This window comes from Elephas maximus, chromosome 19 (assembly GCF_024166365.1).
Source record: "Elephas maximus indicus isolate mEleMax1 chromosome 19, mEleMax1 primary haplotype, whole genome shotgun sequence".
In the NCBI taxonomy this organism is placed as follows: domain Eukaryota; kingdom Metazoa; phylum Chordata; class Mammalia; order Proboscidea; family Elephantidae; genus Elephas; species Elephas maximus.
Genome location: NC_064837.1, coordinates 78,727,166 through 78,739,210, shown reverse-complemented (window position 1 = coordinate 78,739,210; position 12,045 = coordinate 78,727,166). Strand labels below are relative to the sequence as shown.

Sequence of the window (12,045 nt, the reverse complement as noted above, 5' to 3'; positions counted from 1 at the left end):
TTTGGGGGGAGGGCGCGGTAAAATATACACAAGTACTTAGTTTTTGCCAAGAGTGTTACCCGTTGCCAATCTAACACAATGGGTCCTTGTCTTCTCCCGAGTAAGAATACACACGAAAGACAAACTTTATCTTCAGCAAGCTTTATTTTGCTTGAGTCAAGCAAAAGGAGTCAGTGGGGATCTAAGCCTCTCCAAAAGACTGACTTGAAAAGGGAAGCAAGTCTAGGTGCTATATGGGTTCGGTGGAGAAAACAGAGTAATGAATATTTAGTGGGCTTCTTTCAAGGGGCAGTGTATGTTAATTAGGTTGCATGCACATCTTGGAATCTAAGTTGGAACCCGCTGATATTCAAGATGGAGTCCTCTTGGCTGCCCTTGGCTTCACTTATTATGGGATATAGCGCAAGTGCACTTTATCTTCAGCACTGCATCGCCATCTTTAGGGGGCTAAGGAAGGTCAAACAGCAGTCACGCTCTGCTCTTCTACGTATAAGGAGCCTGCAAAGGACGAGGGGACTAGAAAGACATTAAGAAGGAGATAGTGATTCATGGGCTGCCCCAATCCTATTTCATGTTGACAGGGTGGGTTCCTGTTTACCCAACTTCTACATGGTAATCGTTTTAAATGCTCTTTCGTTCCATCAGCACAGTTAACCCTGTCTGTCTCACGATATATTGTGGGTCCTGTTTACCCAACTTGTAGATAATAATCTTTTAAAAGCTCTTTTGTTTAGCCACCAGCACAGTTAACCCTATCTGTCTCAAGGGCACTGTTCTTCTCTGGTTCCGGAGGCGTGAGTAGGCTGTGTGGCTGGCTGCTTCTCCCTGAGGAAACTGCTGCCGATCGCCAGTACCAGCCTGCTGCCGCTGCTCCCGGGAATGGTGTCTGAGAGCTCACCGCAATTCAGGTCCGTTAAGTCCTCTCTGCTTCTGAACCATGTCTTCCTCCCCCTACCCCAAGTTCATTTTCTAAGCTTGCCTTTGATATTCAGGGCTCCTAGCTTGTCATAAATATACTTGTTTCACTTGTTTTTTCGGGTCTTTGTTCTAAGAGGGCTCATCGGAAGCATCTGTCTATTCTGCCATCTTGGTTCCACCTCCTCTTGCCAACTTTTGATTTTAGTTTATTCTAACTCCAGGAAATGCATTGAGGACCTTTGTACTGTTTTCTCCTACCCTACAACAGTTATTATAGCACAAGAAGTATTTGTTTCTTGAAAGTAGAACTTGCACAAAAACAGTCTGAATCTGAAATTTTAATTGAATGCAATGGTGACAACAGGTTTCAGTTTTTTTTGTTTGTTTGTTTATTTTATGTCCAAATGATCCTGAAGGTTACAAACGAGAACCACCGTTAATCCACCATTAATAGGTGCTCTTTAGTGCAGTTACTCTCTGTCATTCCACTAGGGTGGCAAATAGCAGAATCCACGGAAGGAAGATATATGCAGTTTAGAAAAAAGAATCTGTTTGTTTGTTCTGGTATGCTCTTCAACAGTGGTCCCTTGAACTGCACATTGCTGATTTCAGACTGCACATTAACTTCTAATTACAATTCTGGCTATATTCTTCATTGACTAAGAGTTGTTTGGTAGCATTTTTTTTTTTTTTTAATATCTCTCATTCTCTCTGTTGTTGTTCCTTTTAGACTTTTGTTATGGTTACTGCCTTATTTGCATTATATTCAGAAAATTTTGTCTACACTGTAAAGCCTTTTTTAAAATTAAAAAAAAATTTAATTATGTTTTCTTTGTGGTATAAATTATATTTCTGTAATTGTTACTTAGATATTCTCTTAAAATACGTTTTCTATTTGCAGAATATACAATCATATATATGTTATCTGCACATGTATATGTATAGATACACTATATATATAATTGGAAACCCTGGTGGCATAGTGGTTAAGTGCTACGGCTGCTAACCAAAGGGTCGGCAGTTCAGATCTGCCAGGTGCTCCTTGGAAACTCTATGGGGCAGTTCTACTCTGTTCTATAGGGTCGCTATGAGTCGAAATCGACTCGACGGCACTGGGTGGCATAGAGGCTAAGTGCTACAGCTGGTAACCAAAAGGTTGGCAGTTTTTGAATCCACCAGGCAGTCCTTGGAAACTCTAAGGGGCAGTTCTAATGTCCTGTAGGGTCACTATGAGTTGGGATCGACTTGATGGCAGCACGTTTGGTATATATATATAACCCAGTGCCCAGTGCCGTCGAGTCGATTTGTATATATATTTTAGTTATATCACTTTGAATATGGCAGACACTGTTGTAAGAGCTTTACCAATATTAACTTAATCTTCACAACAATTCTAATGCATTAGATACTATTATCCTCATTTTACAGACGAGGAAACTGAGACACAAAGTGATTACATCCTCCAGCTAGAAAGTGCTGTTTATGCAAATCTAAAGCATCTTTATGGATTGACTAGATGGTAACAAACAACAACAACAATGCACGTTTATGCATTGTTGATTTTTAACCTTTCTGAGTGTTCTTCTTGTAAACAAAATATGTAATATATTTAGATTAAAAAACCTGATACTGAATATCTTTTGCTTTAGTGGGAGAGTTTATATTCATTTACAGTCAAAGATTATATGTTTGATCTTTTGACATCTTGTATTATGCTTTTGTTTCTTTTGCTTTCTGTCTTTTGCTATGAGGATCTACTTCCTTTTTTTCCTAAACAGACTTTTTTTTTCTATTCCATATTTGGAGTTATTCATCTTTTTAAAAAACCTTTTAGAAAATTTTATTAGATATAACTTTTCTCCCTAATTATTAAATTAATAATAGTTATTGTCAAATATTGGAGCAATACATTAAAGCATAAGTATGAAAATTTATATCACCTGCTAACCCATTACCTAGTGATAATAAACTAGTGGATCTGGTGCATTTCCTTCTAGTCTTCCAAGAAGATAAATATATATATATGAACATATATATAATAATTTTAAAAACAGTTGTCTAGGCAGAATATTCAACATAAAATTTTTATTTTTCTTCTTAATATTATTATATGAGTATTTTTCCATAGTATGAAATAATATTTTATGGCATTAAAATTATTTACACTCCATTGTACAGTTTTGCCACATGGATATGATACTTCCCTTTTTTGGTAAATATAAATGTTGCATTATGTCTGATATACCTATTCACCTCTGATTATTTTCTTGGCAAAGAGCTCTAAAAATTGAATTACTAGGTTAAAGATAAAGATGATTTTAAGGCTCCTCATACATAATGCCACGTCTTTTTCCAGAAGAGTTACATCAATTTACGCATTCAACAGTGGTGCCTGATTGTCTTTGACTCAGAGTGGCTGCAACAGTGGGCTCAAACAGAGCAATGATTGTGCGGATGGCTCAGAACCAGGCAATGTTTCATTCTGTTAACATAATGTCACTATGAGTTGGAACTGGCTCAGTGGCACCTAACAACAACAATACAACAATAATAAAAAATCCATGCTTTAAAATTTTAACCTAAAACATATGTGATCCTTAAGGTTGTGTGTCAACTTGTCTATGCCATGATTCTCAGTGTTTTGGCAGTTTTGGTTTAGTTTGGCAATTCCGTAATGTAATCACCTCCATGATGAAATCTGATATAATGTGATCACCTCTGTGATGGACCTGTTGTGAGTAGCCAATCAATTGAAAGGGAGTTTCCTTGGGAGTGTGGCCTGCATCCAATACATTTGGACTTTCTGGCAAAGCTCTCTGGCTTTTGCTGTGCTCCAGATCCTGCATTTGGCTCTCCAGCATCTGATCTTCAGTTCTTAAGACTTGGGCCATCTTCCCTGCTGATCTTGAATGCTGATCCTGTGAGCCATCAGACACTGTCTGACCCGTGGATCTTGGGTTCATCGGCTCCTGTAGCTATGTGAGTCAGGAGAAGCCTCCAGCCTGAAGCCTGATGCCTGACTCACAGACATGTAAATTGCCAGCCTCTAGTTTTTTTTTTTTTTACAACAGCAAAGGTATCACTTTAACAACCTAAGTTGCACCTGACCCAAATCATGGTGTTTTCAGTCATCTCATATGCAAGTGAAAGCTAGACAGTGAATAAAAAAGACCGAAGAATTGATGGCTTTGAATTATGGTGTTGGTGAAGAATATTGAATATATCATGAACTACCAGAAGAACAAACAAATCTGTCTTGGAAGAAGTATAGCCAGAATGTTCCTTAAAAGCAATGATGGTAAGACTTCATCTCACATACTTTGGACGTGTTATCAGGAGGGACCAGTTCCTGGAGAAGGACATCATGCTTGGTAAAGTGGAGGGTGAGCAAAAAAGAGAAAGACCCTCAACGAGATGGATTGACACAGTGGATACAACAATGGGTTGAAGCATAACAACAATTGCAAGGATGGCCCAGAACTGGGTGGTGTTTATATATATATATGTATATATATGTATACATATATACGCTTTACTGGTTTTTCTTCTCTAGAGAACTCAGCCTAAGACCTTTGGTACCGAGAGTGGTTCTGGAGAAACAAAATTCTAAGGATGAGTTTTCTAAGTTGGTTCTCTAGTTTGATGAGTCTCAAAGATGTTGATGACTTGCTTCTGATAGTAAAAAGGGCGCTGCTGTTACATGCCGTGAGCTGGCAATAGAAATATGCAAAATATCACTACCAATAGGTCAAGTATCAGTGAGATTGCATGTTTGATACTTTTCTAAAATTTTGTTATAATAAGTATAAGGAACCTGGTTGGTTGGTCCTGCTTTCGCTAGACAAAGTTGTGAAAGAAAGAGATGAGCTCAGGGCGTCAGAGTCACAGCTCAAGTGCTGCATGAATGACTTCAAGGTCCACTTGTGCCTTGAAAGAAAGCCTTATTTCTTGTAGTAAAGAGCTGATATTGCTGAAAACCAAACCCAGACTCTTATAAGAGTGTCTGAAATACAATATCAGCTGAATTCCCAACATCAAGTGGTATCTGAAGTTAAAGTGAGGGCACTGATTGGGAAGAAATGGAATCCTGAAACTTGGGTTGGGAACATATGGGCAGGTAATCAGGAAGGTGGAGACACTGAGCACCTAAATCCCATTGAATCACTACTGCCAACAGAACCAGCCCTCTCACTCCCATCTGAAAAGATGACTTCACCTTTGTCTCCTAAGCCACCCTCCCCAGTAAAACCATTAGCCTCTCCACGTGCATCTGATGAGATTAACCCAGCTGTGTCAAAGAGCCTTTGTCTGAGTCATTACCTGGGGCCTCCCCTGAGGCAGATAACTTGGAAGACAATGACGAATGTTCTCAAAACACATCCCCAGCATCCATTTTGGCTTTTAGACCTGTAACTAGACTTAAGTCCCAGCAAGCTCCAAAAGGTGGAGTACAAAGTATGACCGAGGAGGGGGCACACTACATTCCAAAAGAACTGCTTTATTTTTCTAATATGTACAAACAGAAACCTGGGGAATATGTGTGGAAATGGCCATTAAGGGTATAGGTTAATGGTGCAAGAAACATAAAGATGGAACAGTCTGAGTTTATTGATACGGGCCTGCTAAGCACAGATTCAGGAAACCCTGGTAGTGTAGTGATTAAGAGCCATGGCTACTAATCCACCAGGAGCTTCTTGGAAACCCTATGGGGCAGTTCTACTCTGTCCTATAGCATCTCTATGAGTCAGAATTGACAGCAACGGGTAAGCACAGATTCTTCATTCAATGTTTCAGCTTGAGAAGTTAGGAGAGGAGCTAATAGTTTATTTGGTTGGGTCACTGAAGCATGGATTATGAAGTGGGCCACACTAAATCAAGTTGAAGCACCAGACCTGCCTTGGTATACTGTAGTAGAAGGAAAATGTGCATGTTAGAGTGAATTTATCAGGTTAGACCCACAGACCTACACATGAAGAGCCCAGAGGACACACCTTTTACCACAATGGTGAGGAACAAATTTGTGAAGGGAACCCTAGCATCTGTGAAGACTGATGTGATTGCTATTTTAAGTCAGATTTGACAGCGGGAAATGCCTAACTAAGACACTTAGCTGCAGTGGGACTGATTGGACCATGTGGTGGTAAGGGCCATGTGGCGGCACTCAGTCAACAAAGACAAGGTGGGCGTGGCTACCATAATGGACAGCAGAGTCAAAGCAGCAATCAGAATAGTCTGACTCGTATGGGCTAATGGTGTTGGCTATTTTAGTCATGGTGTCCCTAGGAGTGAGATAGATAGGAAATCTACTAAATATTTACTTGATCTTTACAAACAATTCTAGGTCAAGTGAACAACAGTCTAACTTGAATTGCCAAAAGAGAGATTTACAGCCTCTCAGTCAATTCCCAGACTTGAGCAAGTTTAAAGACCCACAACCCCCTGAATGAAGGGGAGGTGGGGTCCACTTGAGGAAAGACCTCACTACATTGCCGAAAATTTATACTGTTAACCTTTCTCCCAGCCTTCCACAAAGGGATCTAGGACATTTTATGAGTATGACTGTTCATTTGGCAAACTTTTCAGGGATTACTGGATACTGGTTCTGACTGACACTAATTTTATGAGACCCAAAATATCCCTATGGCCCACCATTCATAGTGGGGGCATATGGAGATCAGGTTATTAATGTAGCCTTAGCTTAAGTCCGTCTCAGAGTAGATCCCCTGGGTCCCCAAACCCATCCTGTAGCGATTTCCCCAGTTCCTGAAGGCATAATTGGAATTGACATACTCAACAACTGGCAGAACCCCCACACTGGATCCCTGGCAAGTGGAGTAAGGGCTATTATGGTAGAAAAGCCAAGTGGAAGCCATTAGAACTGCCCCTACCTAGGGAAATAGTAAACCCAAAGCAATACCACATTCCTGAAGGGGATGCGGAGATTACTGCCATGATCATGAATTTGAAGGATGCAGGTGTGCTGATTCCCACCACCCTCCATTCAACTTGCCATTTGGCCTGTGAGAAAAACAGGCGTATCTTGGAGAATGACAGTGAATAATTGAAAATTTACAAGAAGGTGACTATAATTGCAGCTGCTTTCTAGATGGACTTTCATAGCTTGGGCAAATTAATCTCCTGTTACCTGATATGTAGTTATTGAACTGGCTAGTGCCTTTTTCTCCATACCTCTTTTGAAGGACCACCAGAAGTAGTTAGCCTTCAGCTAGCAAGGCCAGCAGTACACCATCACTGTCCTATCTCAGGGTATATCAACTCTCCAGCCCTATGTCATAATTTAGTCTGCAGGGACCTTAATCACCTTTCCCTACCACAAAATGTCACACTGGTCCTTTATATTGATGACATTATGCTGATTGGACCTAGTGACGAAGAAGTATCAATGACTCTGGACTTATGGTTAAACCATTTGCACACTAAAACCAAAAACCAAACCTGTTGCAGTCGAGTCGATTCCAACTCATACTGACCCTATAGGACACGGTAAAACTGCCCCATAGGGTTTCCAAGGTTGTAATCTTTACGGAAGCAGACTGCCACATCGTTCTTCTCCAGAGCAGCTAGTAGGTTTGAACTGCCAACCTTTTGGTTAGCAGCTGTGCTCTTAACCACCGTGCAGCCCGGGCTCTATATTTGTGTATAGTATGTACAATCCGCTACTTGGAAACCCTATGGGGCAGTTTTTTCTTTTTCTTCTTTTTGGAAGGGTGAGTAGGGGAGGTTTGTTTCAGAGGCTTACTGCCTAGCATGGGAAGGCATTAGAGATTTTCCATGAAAATCCACCAAATTGCCAAGCAACATACGCATAATCAAAGATTACTGGTACTTTACCTTTTAACGCATTTAATTGAGAGATAACCTAAGATGTATTGTTAGGAGATTCAATATATAATTGAGTAAGAAAAAAAAGCTTTAAAATCAAGAATTATTTGCTAATGCTTAAAATGTTTTCCAGGTCTCTTTGATGTTATTTTTAACAAAGGGAATACGTGCATTTTCCAAAGTCGTCAGATGCGACATCTTTCTCTTGCTCTTGACAATGGCCTTGTCACTGGAATGGTAAGTAGTAATTTTTCCCTTTTCCATATAGCAATCGTATTGTACCCATATATAAATTTTCTTTTTTTTTTTTTGCGTAAGATGCTTTTATAAGATTATTAAATCGTATTTGCTTTTGGCTTATACTTTCAATTTTTTCATTATTCTGACTGATTTTTGAGATTCAGATGCATAAATGGTTCTAATTTACAGCAACTGAACAAGAGAAATCAGATCACCTCTCTGATAACATTTAGAATTTAAAGGAGCTTTTCCAAAAGGAGACATCTTAGTGTCTGAGGGCCGCTGTAATAGAAGCGCCACCATGGGTGGCTTTAAAGAACAGAAGTGTATTTTTCCCAGTTCAGGAGGCTAGAAGTCCAAATTCAAGGTGTGGCTGTAGGGCGAGGTCCTTTTTTTTTTTTTTTTTTTGTCTATTTCAGCTTCTAGTAGCCAGCAATCCTTGGAGTTTCTGGGCCTGTAGATTCATCTGCCTCTGTGATCAGACAGCTTGTTTTCCCCTTTGTCTGTATCTAATCTCTTTTTAGAACTCAGAAGTGATTCGATTTAGAACCCCCCCTACTCTGTATGATCTGATTAACGTAACAAAGAAATCTTGAGTTCCAAAGAGGATCACAACCACAGGTATAGGGGTTAGGGTTCCAACGCATATTTTCGGGGACACAATTTAATCCCTAACAGGAACTATCTGACTTTTCAAAGACTTCTTCTGGGACTGTATGGGTAGGAAAAAAAAAATAATAGTTTCACCTAATTATGCCTTAAGTGTCACTTAGTGTGGGTTTGAACAGTAGTTTTAATACATAAAGCTGTCTTTTTAAAATATATGTTAGTTATTATGAAAAAATACTGATTATTTTGAAAAATGAGACAGCATAAGATAAGGGTCATTGTCTTAGTCATCTAGTGCTGCTATAACAGAAATACCACAAATGGATGGCTTTAACAAAGAGAAGTTTATTCTCTCACAGTCTAGTAGGCTAGAAGTCTGAATTCAGGGCTTTTCTGTTGGCTCTGGAGGAAGGTCCTTGTGATGCATCAGTCTTCCCTTGGTCTGGGATCATCTCAGCACAGGAACCTCAGGTCCAAAGGCTGCACTGTTCTCTTGGCACTGCTTTCTTGGTGGCATGAGGTCCCCACGTCTCTCTGCTTGCTTCTCTTTTTTATATCTCAAGAGATTGGCTTAAGGCACTATCTAATCTTGTAGACCTCATCAATACAACTGCTGCTAATCCATCTTATTACACCATAGTGATAGGATTTACAACACATCGGGAAATCACATCAGATGACAAAATGGTAGACGGTCATATAATACTGGTAATTATGACCTAGCCAAATTGACAGATATTTTGGGGGGACACAATTCAATCCATGACAGTCATGTACTGTTCTAAGTGGTTAATGTGCATTATAACATTTAACCTTTACTGTAGTCCTATGAGAGACTCCACTGTTATTCCTGTTTCTCTGAATAGGAACCTCAAGTATGGAAAGAGTAAGTGACTTGCCCAAGGTCACTTAGTGTAAAAATGTACAACCAGGAATTGAACACAGGCAGTCTGATCCAGCACTTATGCGACGGCTTCCTCATATAATGTTATATAATATTACATCAAGTTTTTAACACACAGTGTGCAACTTAAGGAATAAATTCTTTTTTCTTAAAAAAAGTTATATAATTTGTGGGCTTAAAATTCAGGCTAAATGATAAATCAGTCATACCTCCTCCATGAAGCATTTTCTCCTTTGCTCCTAACTTAGCAATGTACCCTATGCTGTACTTCATAGCACGTTCTGCTCAGTACAGAGCCTGGTTATAGTATGTGCTTAATAAGTTCAAACCCAGTGCATATGATGTCTACTCAATTGAATTAAGAGTTCAAGAAATGCACCATTACTGTATTTTTCTAGAATCAAATTAAATCTACCTTTAAGCCCCTATTCCACTAGGTTGGTGTAAGATTTTGTTTTAGTCATTAAGAGATTCCTCTTGTTTTACACAAGGTTTCAGTTGATATGGGGTCTCAGAATATCTGGAGACAACCTTCTTAGCTTCTATTCACACTGGCCAGGCTGATACAGTCATGAAGCACCACATAGTTTCTTGAAGGTGAATAGTTCTGTGCTTCCATGCCGTACTTGGACAAGGGAACTTGGCTGAGGTTGGTAGCCTTAGTCTGAAGATGGGTCCAGCCATCTTCAGACTCAACTACTTCCCCAGGTCACTGAGGGGAGATGGGGTAGGACCCCTAACCCTCCCAGAAGGAGGAATGTTTCCCTGTAGCATAACCCCCTCAATTTGTTTAGTCTTTTGAAAGCAAAAACTAGGAATGAGGCAATGACTTCTGGAAATTTCAGCTTTCATCCCCAGAAAGGCTTGAGTTAGAAGAACACAGATGAAGAAATGAAAATTATACATGATAAAATACATACTAATATCTTGTTAAATTATCCTGCTGCTGGAGTTATTTTTACTGTTACCCAACATTCTGCAATTGGTTCTGAGAAATCAAGAGAAGAAGAAAGTCCTTGGAGCAAGTCATTGTAAGTCAGGCTAGGGAAGCCAAATGAGTGAATTACCAAAGCATGAAATTGTTTAGAGAGAACAAGGTGTTGAACTGAGTGGAACAGACAGGTACCTACAAATATGTCCAGATACTTTTTACTTAATGTTTTTCATTACCAATTCAAAGTCTTTTTTTTTTTTTTTTCTTTGTCTTTTAGGCCAGTGGTGTTGCCGCCAGTGAACTTCGAGTGCTGTATCAGCCCAATCGTTTTGCCCTTCTTGAGTCAACACTAGTTCCTGGTCACACAGTCGTTTTTGATCATCATGGCAAAATAGCTGATAAATCATCAACTGGCTATGCAGATCTTTCAAAAGAATTCGTGATTTATGTCAAGGTAAAATGGAGCAAAGTTGTCATTTGCTTTTACTGAGGAAAACTTGATGAGTTGACTCACAGTGCAGTAATCACACTTCCTTCCACCAACTGACATTCATGCCCATTACCATCCTATACCAAAAAGAAGTTCAGTCATTTCAGGAGGTACCATATGGTCAAGAACCAATGGTACTGAAGGAAGAAGTCCAAGCTGCACTGGCAAAAAACAAGGCTCCAGGAATTGATGGAGTAGCATTTGAGATGTTTCAACAAATGGATGCAACATTGGAGGTGCTCACTTGTCTATGCCAAGAAATTTGGAAAACAAGCTGCCTAGCCAATCGATTGGAAGAGATCCAAAAAAGGTGATCCAATAAGAATCCAGGAACTATTGAATAATATCAATATCACACACAAGTAAAATTTCACTGAAGATCATTCAAAGAAGGTTGCCGCAGTACACTAGCAGGGAACTGCCAGAAGTTCAAGCTGGATTCAGAACAGGACATGGAACAGGGGATATCACTGCTGATGTCAGATGGATCTTGGCTGAAAGCAGAGAATACCAGAAAGAAGTTTACCTGTGTTTTATCGACCATGCCAAGGTGTTCACTCTGTGGATCATAACAAATTATGGATAGCATTTGGGGAGAATGAGAATTCTAGAACACTTAATTGTGCTTGTGAGGAACCTGTACATAGATCAAGAGGCACTCATTCATACAGAACAAGGAGTTACTGCATGGTTTAAAGTGAGGAAAGATGTGCATCAGGGTTGTATCCTTTCAACATACTAATTCAATTTATGCTGAGCAAATAATCCAAGACGCTGGACTATATGAAGAAGAACGCAGCATAAGGATTGATGTGCTCAGTAAAAACCTGTGATATGCAGAGGACACAACCTTGCTTGCTGAAAGTGAAGAGGACTTGAAGCACTTATAGATGAATATTAAAGACTATAGCCTTCTTCTTTTTTTTTTTTTATAGCCTTCAGTATGTATTACACCTCAACAATAAAGAAAACAAAAATACAACTGGACCAGTAAGCAATATGATGATAAATGGAGAAAATATTGAACTTGTCAAGGCTTTCATTTTACTTGGATCCATAGTCTAGATCATGGAAGTAGCAGTGAAGAAATCAAATGACATATTGCAT

At 39.5% G+C, this 12,045-nt stretch overlaps 1 protein-coding gene across 1 annotated transcript in view; it reads left to right on the top strand.

Annotated features, from left to right (window-relative positions):
• The window catches only part of LOC126062684 (uncharacterized), a 247,882-nt gene that overhangs the window by 69,719 nt on the left and 166,118 nt on the right, over positions 1 to 12,045 (top strand). Inside the window, exons 6-7 of the mRNA XM_049860442.1 lie at positions 7,895 to 7,998; positions 10,726 to 10,902. Coding sequence (XP_049716399.1) covers positions 7,895 to 7,998; positions 10,726 to 10,902 — 281 coding nt within the window. The remainder of the gene's footprint in view (positions 1 to 7,894; positions 7,999 to 10,725; positions 10,903 to 12,045) is intronic.